Consider the following 26,297-nt stretch of genomic DNA (forward strand, 5'->3'; position numbering starts at 1 on the left):
TCTAATGTAATCCACACAAAATACATGACACAGTAATCTAGATGTTAAAAAGAGCAAAATTATTTAATAGGAAAGCTATCAAAAATATTTTAACTCATAATAACAAAAAAGAGGGTTCATATTTTAAAGACTATTTGTTGGTAGTTTGTTTTTTGTTCGTGCTTATGCTGTGTGTACGTGTGTTTGTCAACTTTACTTCAACTGTCTTTTCTTAATTCTATATTTGTGTCGCATTTATTCATTAGATGTAATAAAGCATGATCTGCCCCGTGGGCGCACACACACACACACACACACACACACACACACACACACACACACACACACACACACACACTTCTTCGATGGAGTGGCACATGTTGCGGTGGCAGTCATCCGTGGTTATTGACGCGTCCGTGCCGTCCAAGTGGTCGTCGGCGTGGCCTCAGATTGGATAGAGACCATCGGCCGCCGCCAATAGCGAGCGCGTGGGAGAGCGAGCGTGCGGCGGAGGGACTGGAGGGAGACGCGCTGTCCGCGGAACCTGCGATGGAGACCGCACGCGACTGCCGGGCTGTTCCTTCGGGGAGGAAAGTGCCTCCTCCTCCTCCTCCTCCGCGGTGTTTTCACCTGCCGGGGTGACGGTTCGGATTACGACAACTGTGTCTACCGTCAGTCTCTCTCGCGCCGGTGCTTCTCTCCAACCCGCACGCGGCTTCTCGCAGGATGCTGGATGCGGCGCGCTCTCTCTCTCCGTGGAGGAGGTTTCGCGGCGCGTCGTCGTGTTGTTCGGACGTGGAGATGCGCGGCGCGAGACCTGTGGACGCTGTGATACAACATTTTGACACGAGCGTTACCGTTTCAGTGTTGTGAAACGCTCTACTGCGCATGCCCAGTGGTGGATACAGACCGCTGCCCGACGCCACTCGGCTCCGTCCTGGCCGTGATGTAGGAGCGAAAAGTGAGCAGGGAGCGGAGGACCGAATTTAAAAGAAAATGCGTCGGCAAAGTGGCGGCGCGGCGGCCAAAGGATTTGACTTTGGATCCTTCGCGGAATAGGTTGTGCCACGAACCGAAGGATGTCAGGCTCGCCCAATGCGGAGGCTGAAGGAGTAGTCTCCAAAGTGAAAGTGAAAAAGGAGATCAAGACAATCGTGGAGAATTTGGAAACCATCCTGGGAGACCTCAAGGATGTAGCCAAAGAGCTCAAGGAGGTAAATAAGCAGGGGGACACCGCGCACCATTCCGCCATGTGTTGTGCCACTCCGACGCGCCTCGAGGATGCTCTCCCTCTCTCAGCGTCCCCGTGTGAGGGGACCCGAGAGGTGGACGCACACCTCGCGGGCCTGGAAAAGGCCACGACGCGCGCGCCCGCACACACACACACACACACGCACGCACACGTACACACTCACGAACACATGCAAACGCGCCCCCCTCCCTGTCCTCCCCCACCCACTAATGTGTGTGATCATCGTCTCCATCGCGAGGGACATGTGGCACAGGAGGATGCGGGGTGTGAAGTGACGGGACGGCTGCCCTGACTCACAGGCTTGATCACTATTAATATTTCATATAGGCAAGCCGGTCCAACCAGGAAGGCGCTTTTTGCATTGCGTTTCATCATGCTGACAAATAATGGAGCAGTTGGCTTAAACTTCTCACTTCAGATCGCTCTCAAGCCCTCGTGCTGCCTCTCTAGTTGTTTATCCGCAGCTTCTTTGCAGCCGCTCATCTCTGTCCCGTCTTCATCGCTTGCTGTCTCTCTCTCTCTCTCTCTGTCCCTCTCTCCTTCTCTCCACATAATCCCTGTTAAAGATCAAAACTCTCTGAGCCGTCTGATTGGACATTTAGATATTAGTGAAGCAGAGGCAGGAGGCGGCTCTGAAGGCTTCAGGGATTTCAACCTGAAATCCGCAGTGTATGAGGATTCTATAGGGTTCTTATTGGTCTTCTCTTAGATTTTCACCGTCATCTTCAAATTTCATTTGTGTGTTGCTCCGCTTGCTTAAAATCAGTGTTTCAACTCCTGCCGATGACTGCATCCCATGCTGCCAGTAACCTGCCGTCTCACCTGCCGTCATGTTGACACACATTCCTCTACCTGCCTCACAGGCCCGGCGTCCGGCCCGCTGTGTTGAACCTCTCACCCCAACACGAGAGGCTGCCATGCTAATAAAACCCTATGGCGCACAGTGTCTGGTTCCTACATTATGGATGGCTAGTCAGCACAGCATATGTCTCCTTCTGCCTCCCTGCTCCCCTCACTTTGTTTTTATAACTTGAGCTGAATTAGACCTCTTCCGTGGTTTTCGGCGGTTTACAAGGTCGCGCAGCAGGCGCCGGAGACGAATGAGAACAAGACGGCATTGTAAACGCTCTATTGTGATTTTCTTTTTTTCACGTGTTGTTGTGCTCTCTTTTCTTCTTTCTTTCTTCTTTGGCTTGCAGGAGATTGTGTAGAGGGGATCAGTCATACTGACACGGCGGCCCACTAAAGACATACCTCGAGGTGTTACTATCAAAGCCAGCGTTGGGGGGGTCTAATCCTTTTAAAACGCAGTTATCTGCTGTAACTCACGGACGGGGCTGGAGCGAAGCCATGGCTCTGAGGAGGTACCCGGCCCGGATGCTGAGCACGGCCACATAAGCCGCCTGGCCTCCAGCAGGGGCTGCACAGCGGGATACCGGTATTACCTCGTGTGTGTGTCCCAACAAATTATCCCCTTGAAGACTGCGTGAAGAGTTTAGCTCCACTCTCCCCGCCCCGGCCTTGGAATCGCTCTCTTTATCTCCCAGTCACTTTTTCCTCCTTCTCTCGCTCTTCTTTTCTTCACCAATCGCTCCTCATCTCCATCTCAGCCTCCGCCCGGGCCTTTCAAACCCCTCGATGACATCACTGGCGTGTAGCAGCGGGTTACTGTACCCGGGCCTCTCCCTCCGAGATGAGCATAACTAAATCAGAGCACATTGTCGTAATTATTTTATGAATGCTGTAAGGGACAATACGGAAACTGTCTTCTACTCTTGACTCTTGACTGAAGTTAGATGACTTCAGTTCAATTTGTATTGGATGCCGGTCCTTGGCATCAATGTAAAAACAGCTTTACAAAGGGAGGAGAACGAGGAAAAGGCTTTTGAGTAGATGTCAGAAAATGTCTGAGGAACAAGGACATTTTGTACTAAAATATCAGCCCCCGTTCCCCAGTCTATCTATTATGTTTGTTAAGCTGCCTTTTTAAGTGTGTTGCCCTATAATCATTTCTCCTAAGGCAATATTTAGGGTTTGTGAATGGAATTTCAATCCAGGTGTTGTCTTAACTCAGGACATCCGGGAGGGTAAACTTGTCCAGGGATGTGAGCGAGTGCTTGTCTTAAATTAATGAAATGTGATCCGTCGCGAGACCGGAGATAATCACCAGAGCCGCTGGACGCATGCTGAGAACAACGCTGGATGTCACTATTCAGTGCTTACAATCCGTAGTTGGCCGTAGGTTGTTGCACACTGATCGTATGCATATGGTGCATTTTACATTGAATTTAGCTGAGCGCCATGCCTTGAAAGAATGTGTCGCTCAGCGGATGTGTGGATGTCTGTACAGTATCCACCGTGTGAATGTGCTATTTCTTTTCTCAATACGTGCTGCTGCATCCTTGCAACTTTTTACAACATTGCTTGCTGCCTTTACGGGCTCAACAAAAGGAAAAAGTCTTCGTCGACTGTTGTTTAATATTTCCCTGAGCCGGCTGTGAAAACAAATTTCCTCTTGCAGGACAGAGAAAGAACCTTTGGATCTGTAGACCTACTATATACATATACATGTATACATGATCCACACACAGACTTATATCTATTCCTACTGCTCTGAGAGGAGCAGTTCTGACAATATCTCTTTATTAAAACATTGTTTTTCGGCCCCCCGCCCTCTTTATCACAATGGTCTCCCGTACACAGGTCATCTAAATGCTTCTTCCTCTAGACAATATTGACTGGGCTTTGCCAGAGTGCCTTAAATATGTGTTCTCTTGTATAAAGAGTATTTTCTCCTTCATATTACATGATATCAGGTGTTTAAACATCTCTCCTTGCTTTTGTAAAACAGCTATTTATTTATTTTTCTCGCTGTCAAGGTTGGTTTCTTGGACTGAATTAATGTGAAAATGAATCTTTACTGTGCGGATGCTAAGAAATGTGACACTTAGTAGAAATGGATCTTCCCTGTCAGAGCTTTTTATTCAGTGTGATCGTATTTACTCTCGTTGTTGTATTGGGCTGACCTGCCACATATTACAAACATTTGTGCAGATGTTTTGCCAACAAGAAATTGACAGTCTTATACAGGTAGACAGGTTTATATCGGCCTGCATTACTGCCGGTTATATCCCTGTGTTTGTCTGGGTCCCCTGCACGCTTTTGCTTGGTTTTTATAAATAATTGCTTTTGGGACTTGGCTACAGAGTTGGTCATGTTACTTCATAGCTGCGATAGTGCACGGGATTGTTGTTGCCTGGCATGTCCACGGCGGGTCCCATACAATATTTATGTTCTTCCAAGAACATAAAGTGCATATTGAGGTTTTTAAATGCATTATTTGAAAAGATGAAGACATCGGTGTCATTCCTCACCTCCGCTGTCTCTGTGACATTTCCTCTCCTTGTCACCAGGTGGTTCACGACATCGACACCCTGACTGGTGACCTGCAACTGGAGGAGGACGGACTTACGGACAGCTCCAAGACGGACACGCTCAACTCCAGCTCCAGTTCCACCACCACCACCACCACCACCGCCTCCAGCCTGGAGAAGATGAAACTCTTCCCGGAGGACTTCATCTTCAGACCCCCCGCCCTCGTCGACCCGGTCCATGTCAACCCTCTCGGAGTACTGACGGTGCTGAAGAAACCCCACCCTCCTTTACCGCCGCCCAGACTCACCCCGCCGAGAGCCGAAGACCACAACATCAAGAACCTGCCTCATCCGACGTTCGTGTTATCAGGGAATATATCCAAGGGCGCCGGGTCCCTGATGAGGAATGGTGGCGCTTTTCCAATGAAACCAAACAGGGATTTATTCTCCACTATGCCGTGTTTCATTTCCAGCGACGGCGGGATCCCCGAGTCGGGTCTCGTCCCTACATTACCCCGGCCCATGCCCCTTCTCCGCCACGAAAAGAACAAATGCCCGAAGGCCCGTGGCAGGGAGTCTCGTGAGCGGGAACGCGTCCGCTTCAGCGAGACGGTGCAGTACCACGGCTACTGCCCGGACTGCGACCTGCAGTACGACGTGGACGACACGGAGCTACACCTCCAGGCCGAGCTGAACAACCTGAGGCTCAGCCCGGTGCACTGCTGCTTTTCCTCCTCCCCGCCTCCTTTTCCTCACCAACTGATGTTGGAAAACGGCGGCCTCTCGTCCAGCCACAGTTTCCCGCCGACCGCAAAAACACCTCCACCTTGTGTGCCTCCTCACCCGCCCACCGCCAAGCCCCAGAAAACCATCCTACGCAAATCAACCACCACCACGGTTTGACGCCCAACCCCTCCTCCCCCCCCCGCCCGCCCCAACCTCTTTGGTCTGACTTTGATATTCTTGAGTCATCCATGGCGTTTTCTACTTTATGAGTGCTTTCTACTCCAAATGTACTTTGGATTATCCAAACAGAGAGGGGGATGGATACAGTGAGTAAGGCCCCGCCGAGCGCGCCGAGACGCACACAGAGAGATCAGGCAGAAGCGGTGAGTGTTTGCGCATGTTTTAGTGTGTTTGTCGGGAAGAGAACGTGTGCGCCGACACATGGGTATATTGAGGAGTGTAAACATTTCCTGGCGTGTGCATGGGCACATGTGTGCAAAGCGCGAGATGTCTGCAGGCGGGCGAGCAATTGATGGAAAATGTACAGGGACAAAAGAGGAGGTGGTGTTGGTGCTAACAAGTCTCAAACTCAGGAAGTTGTTTCAGAGAGGGACTCTTAATTAATTCATGTCCTTCTTGATGAAACAAGAAAACCCGCCTCACTCACATTTCCTCCAAAAGATCTCCCCATGCCGCGAAACCTACACATCTACCACTGTTCTTGATGAACAGTGGGGGTTTAGTGAGTTCATCCATCACCACCTCTTGCCTCGACGGGGTGCCGTTTGCTGACGTGTCAGACTGCGGGAGCGAATGACGAGCGAGTGGCGTGGTGGGCTGTGGAGGAGTGAGATGACTAAACTGCCATTTTCATTTTGATCTTCTCATCGCTTTGACGATGCTTCCTAATGAAAAGTCTTGCATATCATCGTCAGGCAGAAGTTCAACAATCTGACCATTTGTGTAGACCTTCCCCGTCACTCGCTGTACGTCTATCAGGCTACAGTACGTGAACGGTAAGCCAATCAGCTCTCAAGCGGAGAGAATCAGGTTTTATTCCCTCAAGGGCATATCAATTAAAAGAAATATTGCCATCGCTGACAATGTGAGTAGTTGTTATCGTCCGCTTTATTAGCTTCTATTAAGCAGCACATTTAATGAGTTTCCAGTGTGTGTGTGTGTGTGTGCAAACACCGTGTGCATGTGGTGGATTTAAAAAAAAAAATCCAAAATGGTTCTCAAAATGAAGGTCGGGGAATCTTTAACTACATCTTTGTGTGTGCAGGTGTTTGTAAAAGCACATGCCAGACTGCAGACTCAGAGAGACAGCATACCCTGGAGTTGGATGAGAATTGTAGCACTTTCCTCCCAGCGATGCCCTTAATTAGCCGGATTAGACTACGGGAGATAACAGCACCGCCTCAGACATCCTTTGTACCAACATCAGCCTCGACAAAAAGCTCTGAACTGCTGCTGCACATTTATTTTATGATGAACAGATAGGGAGAGAGGGACCTAACAAAAGGAAATTGACCAAAGGAAAAGACGGGTAAAGAGGTTGCTTTGGGAGTGTGTGGAGGGGAGAGAGTGTGAGTGGGGTGTAGTTATGTATGATGCTATATTGTGCGCGTTTAGAGGGTGACAATGACAAAATTGACAAATGCACAACCTCGCCAGCCTCTCTAATATAGGAATCAGCGTCTGTATATTAGGGATCAGTGGATATTCAGCCATGAGAGAAACGAGAAAGGGGGAGAGTAGGGGGGATGGGGAGGGGAGGGGGGAGAGGGGGGTGTACTGCGGTGCAGACTGATGCCTCTCTGGCCGTGTAGTGTTTGCAACTATGTGAGAGCTTGTGCAGATGCATGTCCGTCATTAGGACGATTGCTCACGGCAGTTCAGAACATTTACAGTATTTACCTCCTATTAATGAATCTTAATGAGTCTGGCAGCAGCTCTCACACGCACACACCGACACACACACACTGACACACACACACTGACACACACACACTGACACATGCACAATGACACACGCGCTCAGGTTGAGCAGAACAGCGTGCTACATGATGGAGTGCAGCCAGTATCATCAATAAATGCACCTCGTAAGGGCTTTTGTTACCGTAGCACTGCCTTAGCAGCTGATGCACTATTCAGCTGACACAGTGGCCTTGGGATTGTACGATTAAGCAAACACTCCGAAAAAGTCAAGGCTTCTGCACTTATTTGTTTTAGCTGTGAGGCCTTCGGAAAAAGTAAGATACTGTACATAATCCCTAATTTTTGCGCGTATGTCTAGTTAGGTTTTTAGAGGTCTGGTGTCTATTGAGTTACATTGTCCGTGTACATTTGCTGAACACTCACCACAACACAAAAGGCCTTTGTGAGGAGAACAGGCTGAAACCTTTACAAGGGAGTGCACAAATGTGCCTTTGTGCATTTCTTTACTCTAAGAAATACAGTGTCACCAGTCACGTGTTTCTTTACCAAATTTGCTTTTATTGGACGCTCACTAGTCAAGACGTAGACAGGAAACATGATAAGCAATGGAGGTCCCCAGGTGGACTGAAAGCGCTGTGGACATTTGTCCATCAAGGAACTCCTTAGAACAGAGATGTTGCTTTTAGAAAGGAGCCAGTATTTTCACATAGAGGCAGCTTCACAAGAATTGTGCCCAATTATTCAGAGTTGATTTAAAGCAGGAAGACTATGAATCTTGCCAAATACCAGACTACTGGCCTTCGTTTCTCCGACATATTTCTATAGTCGGAGCTGCAGAGGACACATTTCGGTCTGCACCAACAAGGTATTGCGCTATTCTACTCGGCACTATAAAAACTCATATCCGGTAAAATCCTGCTTTTAATCTTCCCAGTATTCTTAAAAAAAACACGTGCTTGACACGTCGCTTGACCTTAACATTCATTTTACATGAATCATTTCAAACATTTAACAGGCGCCTCATAATTGTGGAGAGGGTGTAGGAAGCGAAACACACTGACGTGAGTACATCGATGACACCCACAGCGGGGAACGGGAGAAACTTATTCTGGCATTTGCGCCGGCTGAGCAGCTCCCCCTTACAAGCGATGGTCCCCTCACGTTTGGATTCATCGCGCACCGCTTAATACGACCCTGTCTAGTAGTCGGACTGTCCCTGTAACACAGCACCTGGTGCTCCTCTGGCCGCGGGTGTGGGAGTTTTCTCTCCGTTTTTGCGATGGCCATCTGAGCTGCAGGCTCGAGGATGAAGTTGTAATGGGCAGGGAGGAGGTGGATCTTCACCGCCTCCATCATGAGTCAGGACTGACTCAAATGCACTGACCTACTCCCTCCAGCTCACCGCTCTAGTTCATAGCCCACCTCTCTCTCCCTCTCTCTCTCTCCCCCTCCCTCTCTCTCTTTCTCCATAGTCGTCTTCTTCTCCCCTTGGATGATGCTCCACTCCCACTCGGCAGCAGCTGTATGCATAATCTCTGTGCGCACATGCATCTCTGTGTATGTGTGGGCTGGGTATCTATTATGAAAACATATCTGACACTTTGTACAGCAAAACACCCTTGGCAGAATTTCCATTTTCAATCAAATGTTCACTGACTTTTTCTTTCCCGATTTGCTGCTGCCTGCATCCTTCACGTTTTACCTTTGAATAGCAAACAGCCGTCTAGGAAGGAGAAACAAATCTACTCCTGCTAGTTACGCATCTGCTGAAAAAACATTGCGTACAGTCACTCCTCCATTCAAAGGCTGGGCTTTTTTTCCCCGATTTCAAACCCCGCGTAACGCCGACGTCACTGGTGTGATCATCAGCTTCCGTGATAAACATAAAATCCCACGAAGCCGAATTGTTGCATTGTTACAGCTTCGGTTTGTAAATGTAATTGTGTTGCTCCGATGTGTTGTCTAGAAGGACATTAGCCATGTGTGTGCGTTTCTCTGATGCTAACTGCATTGTCTTCATTCCCTTTTTCCAACCTGGCAAGTGCGCAGCGTGCAATACACCTCTATAAATGTGTCAGAGCGAGACACGCATTGTGCCAGAGAATATTAATTAGCCGTTGTTTCTGTCTGATTGTAAGTGATGATATTCTGCCAAGAGACGTTTTTCACATCCCCGTTCTGCAGGCACCATTGACTTGGATTTCTGTTTGCCTCAAAATAGACTTTGTTTCCTTACGACCATTGAAAATAAAACGTTGAGGAAAAACATGAAACAAAATAGGAGCCAGATAAGCGTAGTTGTGCGTGTATTTCATGCACGGTGGGGTTACTACATGCAAAGTTTGTTTGAATAAAAAACAGACGTGACCTACATTGCTGAACATCGGAGCAATGAAAAGTAAATCTGGTGCACACTGGAGACAGATACTGGCTCGTTTTGATGCTTCTTTATCTGTGACTCAGACGAAGTCATGACGTTGGAAAGTGAGTGGGCATGCGTGTTTGTGTGTGCACACTCATGTACATATGTTGTTATGCTAAAGACATTCTTGTGCTTGTGCACGAGAGTGCAAAAAGGCATTTGAGAAATAGTTTCAGTGCAACCTAGAAAGATTTGCAGTTGAAGCAAACTTAATGTGAGGATTTCACGCCGCTTTGGAGATTGTCAAAAGTTGGAGGCATCAGCTGCACCTCACCAGGGGAAAGTACACAGTGGCTTAACAACAGGATCGAATTTGCAAGAGCAACAGTGATGCAGATGGTGTCCTCTGCTCATTGAACCAGTTAAGACTTGACTAAGGGACACTGAAAAAAATAGCAGCTATTTAAAGGAGAGACACGTGCTGTGGCCATTCTTTGTTCTTTTCCCAAAAGGGAAGGCTTCTCCATCCAAAGCGAGATGTTTCAGTCTTATTAACTTCGATTTCTGATATATGTGTGTGTGTATGTGTGTGTGTGTGTGTCTGGGTGCTCTATTCTTTTTCTGTGTGTAAAGTGACACTGTTGTGTCAAGTGTCTCTCCTTTGTGCAGGCAGATATTCACACTAATGTGTTTCCTCTTTTGTCTCTGCAGGGCCCATCGAGATGCTTGAGATACGAGTGGAAGCTTGTTCCACTCACCGATCGACCCTGACCGATCAGACCAGGACCGAGACCAAGCATCAACCTTTTTTTTTTACACATATATTAAAATGGCTTCACCAGAAGACCATCCGATTCATACTTTGACTTTTGAGCACTGAACAACTTCCGGGCTCAGTTGTGCCAGTGCACCGCCACCGTAGTGAACCTGGGGAATAGAAAGTGGTCACGGATTGGTGAATTTAGAGCTGTGGAGGTGATATTTTTGTAACATAAAAAATAGTTGCATTTAATATTAGAAAGCTGCTGAAGCCCTATCATCAAAAGTAAGTGGCCAGTTTAGATGAGGAGGTACACAATGGGGTCAAATGATGTCAGCCAGTATTTGATTGATGTCTACACAGGCTTGTATTCTGTGCATTCTCAGATGGAAATCAATAGCTCCACTCATCCGATGGAATTTGCCTTTTAGGAATTGTAATTGTTTGTGTCTGCAGAGCCCGACAGGGCAAAGCGCGGCTGGACTGCAGATAAAGAGACGCTGATATCATGTCAGCAGGTGCCAGTGCTCAATCGTGGCGTATTCATGGAACGGATTGAAATGAAAGACGATGTGGTCGCTGATCTGTGTCCAGACATTATGTTAAATTGTACATCGCAATCTACTGTATGTCCTCAACTCCTGCCATGCAGCCTATGTTTATTTTTCACAATAACGTGCAGAAAGACAGTATAGTGCCATAGTTACAGCTTTAAAGGATTGTTGAAGTAATAATTTGCATCAAATTTTCTTTATGTACAAATATACATGAACATGTTTGATATCTCTCACTCTATTTCTCTCTCTTTCACTTTCTCTCTCTCTCTCTCTACACACATATATATATATATATATATATATATTTCAGGCATTTTTCTACAGAGACTTTAACATTTAATGAGATGATATTTTTGATATTGTGTTGGATGAATGAGAGGTAATTTGACAAAAGATGACATTCCCTCAGGGAACGTGGTTTTCACCAGGGCCGAGCACGATGATTTATTTATACATAGCAACAGGATGGAGTTTGAATGGATGAAAAACAAGTGCTTCGGTGATCATCCTTGAAGGAACGTTACAGAATGGGCTGCGTTGTGGGGGGGAAATGTAAGGCAAGGAAGACGAGTGGCGTAAACCAAATACCTAGTTGTTCTTTATCCCACGGGAGGCATGGGGCTGAATGAACGCACGAGTGAGTGACTCTTTGTCCTGCCATCACTGTGTTTTTCTATGCATTTGTGAGGAGAGGCGGTCTGTCGTTGGGTCCGACGTGCAGGTTGCTCCACTGCCCATCATACAGAGTTATGTTGCGCTCCCTCTCATTTCCTCATGAAGTGGTTATTCTTGCAGCTACTATAAACCTAACAAATGTCCCGTTAGTCACGCTGCTTAGGACCGTTATTAATTGTTAATTATTAATGGCAGTATAAAGGTTTATTCATATAGCACAAAAACAGAAATTATAAAGTGCTTCTTAAGAACAAATTTTAAAAAGGAAATTAAATAATAGTGAACAACACATTTTACCATTGTGGATCAATACATATATGGGAAGTGTACGCAAATGCACAGCCTGTCTCCGTATGCTGACTGGGGGACCCACACTTGTTGACTCCACCTCTTTGTTCGCACTGGACACAAAGACTGAATTCATGACCAAACTTCCCTCAGACAAACGATTTGAAGACGATCGAAAGTTTTCCAAAAGCTGTCGGTGATATTTAGTTGTGTGTGTCCACAGATTGTTGGAAAATGAGTAAACACTTTACACATAATGTTGGTGAGTCTGTGTGTTTACTGTGGACTGAACAATAACTTTAAGTGCAGAAAGGTTTGATTGTATGTCTGTGTAGCCTAGTGGGTAAATGATGTGTACCAGTAAAGCCTTCAGAGGGCGCTGTGCTCCTGAGACAGCGCAGTGTGCAGAGGAAAACAGGAAGTGAGTTTTTTTTTAACATGACTGACCTGTGGAGCTGTAGATTTTTTCCGAGTTACCACTACAGTTTACTTAGGTTGTGACATGTTTTAAATGGATAATTGTTTTAAACGTACAATAAAATGTTTTTTTATGTCAAATTATAAAATTGAACATAACCAAATTTCTTTAATACTGCTCTCTCCTCTAAGAGTAGTCGGTGTCATTCAATTTTACCCGACTACATCTGTGTTATTTATTATAAGCTATACCTTTGGCATATTAATCTATTAGAGGGATTGAATTCAAAAGGCTGCGAGAGCATCGCACTAAACGTAACCAAGAACCTGTGTGAACAAAACAGAAAGAGAAAAACATGTAACGTCCCCAGCAGCTGCATCGGTTAATTGAAGATCAGTGTGACGAGATTGCAGCGCTAAAGGCCATCGGTCGTCTCCAGAAGATATTCTAATGAATTGTTAGCGGCTTGTCGTGGACATGCACGGTGCTACGTGGGTCAAAGCCTGCAGCTGAAAACAGTTGAAAAGAACGGGGTTCACAGAAACTGAGACGGGAACTCGCTGCCTCGGTACCTTCAAGCAAAGCGGCCAACCAGTAACGTGGTAGAGGTGGACTGTGGTTGCAAGAGGCAGCTATTTCTATTATTGTGGTTGGAAAACAAGTCATTTCTATTTTTTTAAAAGCACTTTACCATAGGAGGCTATATCAATGCCTTTATTTAATGGAAGTGGTATAAATGTCAGCATTACTGGCTAAAGTGTATATTTGTAATATGATGAATGTCTTAGGGATTTACTGAAAATATTCTGTATGAACTATAATGATGGATTATGAGTCAAACATTCTTGTTGATGCCTAACGGGAAGAGCGGTGACAACTCAACAAAACTGCAACTAGTGTAACTTCCTGTTTTATTCTTTTGACCACACAGCTCTCCCTCAAGAGCCACTCGACTTCCTGTCGTTGTTTAGTTTCCCGCCTCCCCCCCCAACACCAATTCAGTTAACCATCACCCCACCTATACTTAAGCCCCAATCAGTCACTCCAGGCTATAAATTGATTCAACCTTTCTGTGCATCAAGCCAGCAGTGTTCACAGGTTTGTATTTTAGTGTTCCTGTTTTTGTCGCGAGGCCTTTTGTTTTCTCCTTCTCCAGCGTGCCAATTCCGCTTCCGCTTGTGCCTGTGCTGCTTTTCAGTTGTTTTGTCAAGTCAGTTTTTTGCCAGTAAAGATCCTAAACCTGGAAAGAAGCATTTTTGGTTGTTGTTTCCCTCCTCTGCGCCTGAGTCTCTGTCCTGGTCCCTCACACGGGGTGATCTTTAGGACTGGGCACGCTAACATGCTATGAGTATGTTAACGTAGCAATCCATTAACTTCGACAATGATTTCATCATGCGTTAACAGCCTTCGCTCTCTGTCCGATGGTGAAAGCAAGCATGTGTTCGCCGGCGGACAGCGAGCGCGCCCCGCCTGTGTAATGGTAGGGGAAGCACTGCACTCACACAGCATCGACGCCAACTAGCAACTCAAACAACCAGTTTAGCGGGACTTCGGCAGACTACTAATGATGTGTTAAAAGTTAATTTTGTCATTGTGTAACTGCTCAACCGGCATTGCTGAGGGTGTTTCTTTCTTTCTTTGACCGAGATTCTACAAAGAATTCCACTGAGTAAAAAGTCCCCTGCACTGTAAATCGTATTTGGGTACTTTATTTTGTAATAGACCACTTAACAGTTTGTGCTTCTCTCTGATAGAAGTACCGCAAAGAAAAGTACTGTGTGTTAACTTGCCGTTTCACCAAGAGTGCCTTCTATATTGTTTTCATTGTTTGTTTGTTTTCATTTCAATTTTTTGCATAACACGATTAATCGCTGTCAGAAATATCATACAATTAATCGATTACATTTTTTCATCTTTGCCCAGCACTATTTATCTAAAATCCTGCCACAGCAGAAGCACACAACACTCATCTACTAAAATATTATACAAAATATAACTGCATATTATGAATATAGGAAACCTGCCTTCTGACTATTAATCCAAACTGCATTAGTCAGTGTGTTTTTTATTACTGTACCCTAGGTTTGTACCGTAGTGGCATCATTAAGAGAAAGATGTATTAGTCCCTACTCAATATTAGAGACTTGTGTGCTGCCCTGAAGGGTTTTCCCATTCAATAATCCAAAGAGCCTTCAAACCTACGTGACTTAGGGGCCCACATCACTCTCACAAACCTTTGTATATAGCAAGTTTGGACTAAAGACCTCATAACACCAATTTGACAATTGTTTTAAACCTGACAGCTGCAAAAGAAACGGCATTGAGATGGAGTCCTCCACATACTCTATGTGATTCTCGTTGTCTCAATGTTGTAAACATGGGACTCTCCCATGTTTACAACATTGAGACAATGTTGTAGTAGCCAGGATCCATGGAACTAAAGTAAAAACCACCTCATCTTGGATTACATTCTTCAATAAATTCAAGAATTTACTATTAATTATAGTATAATACGTTCCTTAGTATTATATATGGAGATATTTTTTTAGGTTCATGTCTGTGTGTGTTCTGGATGCTACCCGACTTGAAAACAAATTTAAAGTTACATTTTTTGTCAGTAAATTTACACTGAAAGGCGCAATTAGGCTCTCTAAGAATATAGTTTAACTTACTCGGGGTCGATTTTGTAAGACGCTTGCATATATACCAAATATTTTTGAACATTGACATTCTCCTAATTTTCTGGGCCTTTTATTGATTATTGATTTAGAACTAAATAAATTCCCCTAAATATTAAGCTTCCAACCACAAACGACAAAGACAAGCAAACTATGAGACTGGGACATGAGCCTGTCCTTGCTACACATGCATTTTTACATCCATAGCATATTTTTTGTTTCAAAGATGAAAAATGTATTTATAATCACAAATTAGTTGTTAGTTGTAACACTTAGCGTTGCTTGTATCAGTGCTTATTCCACCTGTGCGTGTGCTGTGTTCCAGTGTTGCATGAATATTGCATTGTATTAAATAATAAATAGGATATGTTACAGAGTCAGCGGCTTTGCTCCTTACATGCAAATCAAGCAACGCGCATCTGTTGGAATGCCTCCTTCCCGTGGGCAAAGAAAGGGTGCGCGTGTTTTCCTTAACCGCTCATCCGGGCGACGAACGTTTAAGGAGAAAGACGTAACTCCGCCCAGCGTAAATGTCCGCGTAGCACATTAACACTCGCTCGGTCACGTGGCCGGGAAGAAAAAGGAAATAGGAAAGAAAGTAAGAGAGCGATACGGGTGAAAAAAAAAATAAACAACAGGAAGATTAACCGCCCGACAAGAGGAGGCGCCTTTACCAGCAGGTAACACAGCGAATCATCACGATGCCGCGAAAACACCGCCGACGTGCCGCTGCGGGTGCTAGCTAACGCTAGCTTCCTGCTGAGTAGATGCTCATTTGTATTCGGTAAAGGCGTTTAGCTCGTTTCGTGGCCGCAGAGGCGCAGCGGCGTCCCCGTGCTGCGCAGCCGCTCCGCACTGCTCCAAGTGCTGATGTGTCAAACGCGTGTGACCGACAGCGCCTGAGACCGCATCGGTTGTCCGCACACGGTCGCTCTGGCAGAGGTGGAAAGAAAGCTGGACGTCGACCTGTCCCTGTCTCTGTCTCTGTCCCTGTCTCTCTGCTTACTTCTTTCTGTGATGTGTGTTAGCTGGCAGTAACAGAAGTGACGTAACAGAGAAAAAAATGACGTGTTTTGTCTTCCCAGCCTGCCCTTGGAAAGAGGGTAAAAAGACAAAAGAAGATGGAGACATGTTGAATAATTATCTCTTTGTGTGAGATGGGAGGACGCTGGTGGCTGTCTGCTGTAAATGAGATAAACACGTGAGTAAAATCTACTTTAAATGTGTATAAAAAGTATTTTAGATTAGTATAGTAATTAGTGAAGTTACACACCTGTATCCTGCCTTCACAGTGTAGAATTGGAGGAGTTGTTTACATGGAGGGAGTTCCTAGAGGAACATGTGATCACACTCAATATAACTCAAGTATCAGAGCAGGATGCCATCGGGGTGGAGGCCAGGTGGAAAGCTTCCTGGCACACATCTGCCTGTATAGCTCCCAGGTGTAAAACAACCTATTTCCGGGTTGCACCTGATCCGGTGCCTCCTGAATAAACAAACATGAGCAAATAAAGTACTTTGCCTACTGAACTTGTTTATCATGCCGCCGTGTCGGTGAACCAAAACGTTGCACTCCGGTGGCACTGAGGGAAAATCTACTTAGTTCAATTCAAAATGTGTTTTTAAACTCTGGGATGACCTCTTTACAATGTTCTTTAGGTGAGATAAAGCCTCCATCGAAGAAGAAGAAGAGGAAGACGGGACGAGGGGATGAAGCTGAACGAACGCAGCGTGGCGCACTACGCCACCTGCGACTCGCCGCCGGACAAGACGGGCTTCCTGTTAAAGAAGGGGGAGCGCAACACGGCGTACCACCGCCGCTGGTTCGTGCTGAAAGGCAACATGCTCTTCTACTTCGAGGAGCGCGACGGCCGGGAGCCCATCGGCGTCATCGTGCTGGAAGGGTGCACCGTGGAGCTGTGCGAGTCGGCCGAGGAGTTCGCCTTCGCCGTGAAGTTCGACTGCGCCAAGGCGCGCGTCTACAAGATGTCGGCGGAGAGCCAAGCCGCCATGGAGTCGTGGGTGAAGGCGTTGTCGCGGGCCAGCTTCGACTACATGAGACTGGTGGTGAAGGAGCTGGAGAGGCAGCTGGAGGAGATCCATGAGGCTGGGGTCGGAGTGGGAGGCCCGCAGGGCAGACCCAAGACCGCCAGGCCCAACCAGGTGGCGCGGTCCAGGTCCGGGGTGTCCTCATCCTCGTTGCCGTGGAGAGAAAGCCTCCAGGAAGACGTGCAGCTCACCTCCGATTCTTCCAAGGAGAATGGAGACGCATGGAGCAGGCCGCCGCCCGTCGCCTTGGCTAACGGCTTCGTGGAGGGGGCGTCCTGTGCGGCCTGGGAGGGTTGCGTGGACTCTGCGAGGGCTCCGCCAGTGCCGCCTAGGAGAAGAGGAGCATCCCTGGAGAGCCCCGTCTCCCCGGGCACCGACTGCTTCTCCAAACTCCACGACTGGTACGGCAGGGAGGTGGAGGAACTGAGGACGCAGTGGCTGCACAGCCAGTGAACTAATGGAGGTGGAAAATCTTTTATTTATTTTTATTCCTCCCAGTTTTAGCATTCCTTTTCAGATCCTTCTTCATTGCTACTCCCCTCTGAACCCAAAAGACGAGTGACAAAACAGAGGCTTATTTGCAAACTGCAGTCCTTTCTTATATAAAAAAAAATGGATTGATTCCAGATCTCGTCTGGCACAAGGGAATCGGTCCGTCTTTAAAATTCACACTATCCATTGTACAATCCAAGACATTTTAGAACAGAAAAATACCCTCTTTTGCACAGTTTTCAATGTGTTTTGCCACAGCATTTAAAGTGCTCATCATTTATTAAACGCCTTTCTAACAAGATGCTTAACAGTTTTGCCTTGATCGTCCTTATTGGACAAACAATTCAGAAAAAGAGGCTCTTCTGTGAGTATACTGCCGAGGTTCCAGATTTGTTCTGCTCTTCTAGCTTCCAAATATATGTGCGCTTGTTTTGCGGTTCGTTCTCTTTCAAGCAGTCGCATCCTTGATTTAAACCATACTTGCTATGTAGGTATACACGCAGAATATGGTGCTGAACATCCGAGGAATGCCAAAAAAACAACCAATCGCTACATTCAAACAGTTTTCTGAGGATGTTTTTGTTTCATGCAAATGGAATCAAGACAATCCAGATGGGCCAGGTTGCCACGGTGACGCATCATCCACGACACACAAAGGTGATGGCCACGGGAAAATTTTGCAGCTGATGATGTAATACAGCAAGCGCCAACATCAGGAGGCCGTTTGTACCATCGATGACACTCTTCCGATCTGACAGCAAGGGCATGAGACGACTTCCTGTAAACGGGAGGGAGACCGGTTCAGATTCTACTCCCAACGGGGGGAGGGGGCCCGGCGGCCGCTTAAGGTCGGCAGTCACTGGGGGCCGCGGTGGGAGCCGAATGTCTCGCTCAGAGCGGGACGCTAGTATTTTTAGCCTTTTTTTTTTAGCCGGCGGCCAGATGATGCCGTGTCATAAGAGTGCTCATCACTCAGTTCTCCTTCGGCTCCTGTAGCTCAGAAAAGGAGACTGCGTGAATCCGCCGTAGCAACTAACCCCCTCGCTCTGCATGTACGTATTTAACCAATCCATGTCCCATGGAAAATGAACACCGGCGCCTTTTTTAAAATGATTGTTTTTCTATGTCAAAAAAATCACACTTTTTTTTTTATGTGCCTTACGTTATTTGTATTACTTTGTTACTGCGCTTGCAACCATTCCCAAAGGTCTATAGCAATGAGAGTGTTACTGAACTGCTTCCCTTCCTTCCTTTCATTCCTTTCCTTCCTGACAATGGCCGTGTTCCTAGAGTTATCATCGTTCCACAACACAGCCGAGACTGTTATACGCACGGCTTGTACGGAAACAATTGTGGGAAGGAGTCCTATACCGCGTGGATGGGGTCCTTTTTGTCAAGGAGGTATGCTCTTGACAAGTATTTACTAGAAGGATTGTTGTTGTGCAGATTTGCTTAACTCGAGAGAAGCAGTAGAGTGACTACAGATGATGACTCTCTGTTAAAGGATAATAATAATAATTGAGATGAGTGTGTGTCTGTCAAATCAACCATATGAATGATAATCTTATATCAAGAGTGCCAAATGAGGAATGCAACATAAAGGCACAAATCCAATCCAATTGTCTTTCCACGGTTTTTGTGCAATTTTTCATTTTTATAGCACACAATATATAAATTGTTTTAAATAACCATTTATATTTAACACATTGTCCTAAAATGGTACCATGACATGATGTTTGTAAATTGTAATAAACCTGTTGATTGCACATTGTGAACGGTTTTGTGATATTTCATGATATCTGGCTACGTATTACATTGTTTGTACTTTCTTCATTGTACTTAATCTCAAAGTTAAGTGTGAATGGGTAGCAGTGGACGACATTCTCATTTTTTTTCTCAAGCATCACTACAACAGTTTTGAAATACTGTTTGAAGTCATAGTCTGACAAGCAAAACCCTGAGTAAAATGACTATTTGCTCAATACATTCGCCTCATGATAAAGTAACACTCATTATGCCGGAAAGGCAATTTTAGATGGATATTACTGGATTATAATTATAATTATTTTACAGTCATTGCCTGTATATCCCCGCACGAGCTACACGCTGTTCCTTTAAGGCTTTCAGACCAGTGTATGTTCTAACATTCCCCCGCTGATGATCCCCTGAATTCACGCAAGACATCCTGCAACCACACGCATTATTTGCGCTGTTTGGCCCAAATCTCACCAGGGGGCGCTGCGCATAAACTTTAAACCGCAGTCCTAAATCTTTAGACTTCGAGTGACATCAATGACTGCACCACAACCGGAGATGCAGCAGCAGGTCTTTGATTGTTTAGTGAACAAAAATAATAATAATTTGACATTTTAAATGTTTTTTTTTAACGTGCCCCGTTTTTTCATGTTATAAGGACAGAAATGGGCAATAGGAGATGCACGCGCATCTTGGGGGTCGTGTCTTTGCACAAAAGCCGAGTTTAGTGTGGTGAGTTTGCAGCAAACGGTGTGGCACCAGCTGAGCTCGAGTCCAATGCAAATGTTCTGTATCTGAATGGTGGATCGAGTCTCTTTCACATAACTGTACTTGACCAGAGGACTTCACACAACACGGGAGCTACTTCCTGTGGATATTTCAACATAAAACCTGTTCACTGATACATACAACGGAGTTTCTCGCTCATTTTTGAGGTTGTAGTTTCTGGTGCTGGAACAAACACTACATCTCTCTAACGTTTAACATATGTTTTACTTCAGGACTGCTTTAGTTTTAGTTAGGTGTACTTTATAAACTGACAACTAAGTGTGAATATATAATATACACGTAAAACCAAGGGTTTATTCATTGTTTTGCACACGCTAATTATTAGTTTGTATGTTAAGGAATTTAGCTATAAACAGGGTTTTTTCGTGTCACAATTAGAATGGCTGGGATTACATAACACAGAAGTGTTTCGCAGACAATTCATTAGATCAGCCAGTGATTAGGTTGCTAAAAGAAACAAATAAAGAAGATATAAAATATCCTCCTGGTTATTCCAGGCGTGGTCGCTGCTGAGCGTTGCTTACTAAACACAGGCAAGCTTGCATCTTTTATTTTGAAAAGCACAGAGCCGGAAGCTCAGCTGTGAATTTACACCGACTCGGCACAAGCTTGACACAACCGGACCGCGGCGCTTTTTTTTTTTTGACAGCGGAAATGAGGAGTCGCCAGTTTTTTACGCGTCAAGTCCACTGCTGAAAGTTTTTCTTTCCTCTTTTTCTCGTCGTCGTCTCGCCCGCCGAGGAGGAACCGTTGCTTTTACTCACCATGAGAGAGAACGCGGCGGACTTCTGAACGTGCAGCCCCCCCCCCGATGTCCAGTTTCCTGTTGCTCCTCGCCGCGTCGTTGTGCGTTACTTTAGACGCCTCTCAACACATTTCCGTTATGCGAAGTCCAACTCGCTGGTTCGTCGTCGTGCTGCGGTGGGTGCCCATCCGAGATAACGGAGAACGTGAGTATGGAGGACTATCAGCGTTCGTTACCTTGTCTTCTTAAAGTGGCTTCGCCATCACTAAACTCTTAACCACATGGGGGGGATAATCCCAAAAAATGACGAACCGCACCAACAATGTGGACATATTTCGCTTCCGTCCAAAACTTCACTTTGTTCTTGCTCCGTATTCGTCGAAATTAAGTTTGAAATTTAAAGGGCTCTTCGGCTCCGGGCCGGTGGTCCTCGCGCAGACTTTTTACCCCCCCCCCCCTCCCTCCTCAACATAAGTTTTGTTGGTTTTGTCGCACCTTCGGGCAGCGTTTTGTAGCGGATTGCAGCCACAAAAGATGCGCAGCGCACGTGCCTCTCTCCGCTAAAGTAACGGCAGGAGCTCAACTGCGCCGAACTTTTTCATTCTTCTTCATTATTTGGCGCAAATATTACAAAGGCGGCGGTCTCCATGGCGACGTTCGCAATGCCCGCACCTATTGTGATTCCTGTGAATGGGTCGACGAAGGACACCTAACCGTCCCACCCCTTCTCCAACCAACGCGTTAAAAAGTGTGCACTTGATGCGTGAACTTGGTCGCCGTGTGGAGTGTGCGGCTGCTCGGGGTCAGGGGTCACCGCTCGTGACTGCGGGATGGGCAACGGGAGGAAGTGAGGAGTGTGTGTGTTTTGCAAGGGACCCACCTCTATTTATAGCTTGTGTGCGTGTGTGTGTGTGTGTGTTTGGATGAAGACGGATTTGTGTGCAGGGGCACATTCCTTCAAAGGAGGAGGCGCCTTCTCTCTGTTTGCGTGGATGCAACAGGTTCTGAAGTTGTGATGGTTTCCAAATGTTTCTGAGCACATTAGTAGTGGGACATTTAGTGGGAGCGCGGACCATTGATCAAATCTTACATTCCTGTGCAGTATTGTAGTGAAACACATTTGAGGTACTTTACTCTTTGTATTTTCACTCGACAACATTTTGGACCGCAACATTATATGACATGATATGTTTAAATAAACCCCACTATGACCGCCTAAAACAAATTAAGATACGTTAATTCATCATTATTAGCAATAATTATAATGATAATGACACTTAATAACACTTTTAAAGTTGCGAAGTACTCACAATGAGGTATAGCACATTTCAAAATGCATTTTGCCCAAACTGCTTATTCATTTTTACCAAATTTTGGACTGCTGGACTGGTTGTATCACTACTTTTAACATACTTCCACCATTTCCTTTATATGTGCATCCACATGTCTCCCAAAGGTCCAAATGATATTTTTTGCCTCCATCTGCCAGCCTGTTTCCATTACAATTACACAACAGGCCTCAGTTGAACTCCGAGAGAGCCCGAGCATTGTGAAATGTAATAAATCCCATTTTGCCCGACCAACCGACATGCTAACTGTTGGATGAGCTCTGGTTTTCTAACGAGGCCAAGAGTATCAGTTCTGTGGCCGCCGCGCGTTCCGCGTTTTGCTCTGATTTGACTGTTCTCTTTGAACAAACAAGATCGGGTAATAATCTGCAGAATACGCATGCTGTTTCTGTGGTTTTGGGAATGGCCAACAAACTGAATTCATAAATCGCTATTTATGAAAATGTATATTGGGCAGCCAATTCTTTAAGTTTAGTGCACCATGCATGTTGTGACACAGTGCATTATTTAATAAACAACAACTAATAGGCAGCCCGTGTATTGAAAACAATGTTTAGGCCTGTCTTCAAGGAATGTCCCTCGATAGCATGCGTTGTATTTCCAGGCCGTCTTTAAGCTGCACGTCATCTCACATGTATAACAACACAATTGCAGGGTACGTGTTTATATTCACAGTAATTCCAGACCCCGCGGAGGTCCACAGTTATTGTGGATTCAGCCCCCGTTAATTGTGACAGCTCTCACACCCTGAGTCACCAACGCACCAGGAGCGTGCCTCTAGGGGAGGCGTGGGGGGGCGGGAGAGGGGTATGTGGGGGGGGGGGGGTTAAATCATATTTTCCACGGCAGACTGGCTGAAGTCAACCACACAAAAGGTTGACTCTTGATTTAAAGGCCCAGCGCGTTTCTGGGTCTGTAATTGGCATTTACGCTTCCGGGCAACGTTTCCGATGGATTCCAGAAACAAGTTGTTTTGTAAACATCGTCGATTCCACTACAGGCCTCCTTTGTTTTTTGGACGGTTGGATATTTTGGGGGGGGGGGGGGGCGTCTCCACTTTTCTTTTGCTCGGCGCTGTGTGGAGAAGAGACGTCCTGTTGTGGCCCCTCCTAACACAGCTACATTTATAAAATAGAAGCTAATGACCACAAAGTATTGATAGAATGTTATTCTGTGATCTTCATGTCTAAAGAGCACGTGAGTAGAAATTCCGGCTTCAGCATTGAAAAATGTCGGACTCTCCCCGTAGAGGAAGGAGGCGCTTGCTCAACATGATTCTAATGAGATTTTCTGCGACTTGACCCTATTACTTGGTCGGGGATTTTGTCCACAACGCAATATTGTCTGGCTTTCTCGATGAGACGTCTTTCCTTGAAAGAAAAAAAACAAACATATAGCTTCTTAGAAACAAGATATTTTCTCACGCGTGCGTCATGTGTTGACGTGGAACTGAAGTACACACAAAAACAAGTTGTGGACCCTGCCAGCCGTGGACTGGACAACACCAGGGATCAGTGTGCCAACTCGTGAGTCGTCCACTCAGGAGACGAGACGAGGAAAAGAGGGGAACCATGTGGAGTCCACTGACTAGAAAGACAGAAGACGCAAATTAGGGCAGAAAATGGAGGATAAGAAAGTAATTTTTGGGTGTCAATAGAATATATGTGTGTGTGTGTGTGTGTGTGTGTGTGTGTGTTTTGACTCATGAGGCACTTGGCCACCCAAACAGCTTAGCGGAAATATGTCAGGCTCACTCGTGGACCACACACACACACACACGGCATACAGTAGGATTAAGTTCCTGCTTGTGTGTACGCATTTGTGCAAGCGTTTTTGAGGGGTGGAGAGGGAGACACTCACTCATGCACGCCTGTGTGTGTTTTTTCCATAGCAGCGATAATTAGAGGCCGTGTGTGTGTGCGTGTGTGCATCTGTCCGTGTTTACTCCCAATGCACCCCGGTTCGCGTTGTTGAAGAATGTTGATTATAGGCCAGATATAGCTGCAGCAGCACGGGGATGTAGCTTTCAATGCGTGTGTGCTTCTGGGTTAGCAGCTACAATACGTTAATGCGTGCGTGTGTGTGTGTGTGTGTGTGTGTGTGTGTGTCTGTGTACACAGTTAGCATGGGGTCAAGAGTTTAGCTTTTGTCAAGCTTAAGAAAAGAAACACACCAGGAATGTTTGCTTCTTTTTTTTCTTCTTCTTTTGCCTTGAGCAATGTGTTTTTTTTCTTTCTTATCGGCAACTATATGAAAAGATCATTCGTTTTCCTTGTTTTTCCAGCAAAAATGCTAAAGATTTTCAAGTTTTCAGTTTCTGAAATATGAGGACGTGTTGGAATTCCTATTAAAAATAATTTGCTCTCGGATACGAGGTGACTAGAAAACGGCACCCGTTCTCCACAATTAACTCTTTCAAAGCGCAAACAATGAGTGAATTGAGTCAGCCATCAGCAGGCGACTAGATAGTAATCGTTAGTCACAGCCCTTCAGCGTGCGCACGTAAATAGTTATTTTCGTGTTTGTTTCAAGTCTAAGGCGAAGTGAGAGGAGGAACACATTCTCACCAAAAACCCACAATCTGCATCGTGTCATTTTCACTTCTAGCTCGAGAGCAGAGTCTGCTGTCACTGCGCTCTGCGTTTGGGGAAAAGCCCAAACCCGATATTCCAAAGTCAGAAGGCCGCAGATGATCCACAGTCGATGTGAAGGAGTCGATTACCTCACAGCCAAAACGCGTGCACACACACAAACACAAACACACACGCTACTACTACCGTACGTCTTTGCGATTCACCATGAATCAGAAACCCATGTTGAGTAGTGATGACTCATTCATAAAGCGCCTGTGGATTTCAGCCAGAGGTCTGTGCCTCTCCCCCCCGGCTGGAACCTTTCAGTCTTGGATGCTTGAATCGGCTGAATTCTATTGATTTGTCTCAGCCGAGTTGTGAATGATGGATTGTTGTTTTCAGCTTTTCATAAAACCCCAGCCTGCGCTTCAGGGTTCCAGTAAGTCAAGGTCAGCTTTTTGTGGCTTTGTAGCCAAGAAACACACTTAAACTGTTTAGTTATTCAGTGTGTGAGTATTTAACGTTGTGTAGTGTGTGTGTGCAGTCAGTCGGTGTTTATTTTGCCGTGTGTGTGCGTGTGTCTGTGCGTGAATCCAGTTTTTCTTCGTTTTAACAGTGTGGTGCAGGATCATGCATATATGCATGCATACATATTTTAAACTATTATTCAGATATTCTGGGTTGTCTAGCAGAAGCTTTAATAGACTCTTAGATTTATTCATGAAATCAGATTTGGTGTCTTTTGTAAAATAAACAAATGCTGTCATGGCCCTTTTTACCTTGATTGTATTTTGTAAATTATTTTGTATTTTTGATAAAGAAAACTAATAACCACTACATTTGAATGTATTGCAGCTTTTCTTTGCTCATGTTTGTATCGAGTAGATACTTTGGGGTTACTTGAAATTGGCGTCTTGTTTTTCTTGAACAAAATTGTGATCGATATTTTCACCACAGAAATAAAACGACAAATGTAGAAGTAATCTGCAGACTAATCCGATAATCTTTGAATACAGCTCTATTGAGCAATAGTTATCCATAATCTATGACTTGAACTGTATTTCTCGTTTGGTAGGGAAATAGTTCTCTCATCATCAGTCATATCTGTTATGTAAAAATGCTATGATTAGCTTTAAAGGTATTTTAGTACAACTTTGGACACAGTTATTGAGCATTGAGTGATTATCACCGGGTGAATTGTGCCTGTCTGAGTTTGAATTTCCAAAAGACAGGAAAGGCAATAAATGCTGACGTTGTTTATGAGGCCTGGTTGGTTATTACTGGCCTCAGTCTCCGGACCTCCCTCTCTTCTCTCGCTGCCTCTGGACTCCCGTGTTTGAGCATTTCCTCGACGCGCCGGGATCGGCAGAAGGCAGAGACCTTTTGTTTCCTACTTCTCTTCTTTTAATCCCAGCTGGTCCTCCGTCCTTTCTCTTATCACGGAGTCGGGCCCTTTTTCGCTGCGGTCCTTTACCAGCATGCTTCCCTCCGGCGGTTCCCACAGGAAATGACCAGCAAAGCCACCGGGCTTATTT

General features: G+C 45.7%; 3 protein-coding genes across 4 annotated transcripts in view; all 3 read left to right on the top strand.

Annotated features, from left to right (window-relative positions):
- Positions 1-509: 509 nt before the first annotated feature.
- Positions 510-12,171, top strand: prr16 (proline rich 16). The gene is made up of 3 exons (XM_078087167.1): positions 510-1,193; positions 4,645-5,714; positions 10,346-12,171. The coding sequence occupies exons 1-2, from the start codon at positions 1,059-1,061 to the stop codon at positions 5,506-5,508; spliced, it is 999 nt and encodes a 332-aa protein (XP_077943293.1). The 5' UTR covers positions 510-1,058; the 3' UTR covers positions 5,509-5,714; positions 10,346-12,171.
- A 3,350-nt stretch (positions 12,172-15,521) lies between these two features.
- LOC120830784 (sesquipedalian-1) lies at positions 15,522-19,322 on the top strand. Of its 2 annotated transcripts, none has more exons than XM_040195690.2 (3): positions 15,522-15,690; positions 16,096-16,211; positions 16,670-19,322. In XM_040195690.2, exon 3 carries the CDS (start codon positions 16,721-16,723, stop codon positions 17,510-17,512), a length of 792 nt encoding a protein of 263 aa, XP_040051624.1. In that variant the 5' UTR covers positions 15,522-15,690; positions 16,096-16,211; positions 16,670-16,720; the 3' UTR covers positions 17,513-19,322. The 2 variants fall into 2 exon arrangements, with proteins under 2 accessions (XP_040051624.1, XP_040051625.1); XM_040195691.2 differs by having other exon boundaries at positions 15,677-15,952.
- Positions 19,323-20,668: 1,346 nt separating this feature from the next.
- sh2b3 (SH2B adaptor protein 3) overlaps positions 20,669-26,297 on the top strand; it is a 40,941-nt gene continuing 35,312 nt past the window's right edge. Inside the window, exon 1 of the mRNA XM_040195684.2 lies at positions 20,669-21,045. The gene's annotated coding sequence lies outside the window, so the exon portion shown is untranslated. The remainder of the gene's footprint in view (positions 21,046-26,297) is intronic.

Source organism: Gasterosteus aculeatus, chromosome 13 (assembly GCF_964276395.1).
Source record: "Gasterosteus aculeatus chromosome 13, fGasAcu3.hap1.1, whole genome shotgun sequence".
NCBI classification, from domain to species: Eukaryota; Metazoa; Chordata; class Actinopteri; order Perciformes; family Gasterosteidae; genus Gasterosteus; species Gasterosteus aculeatus.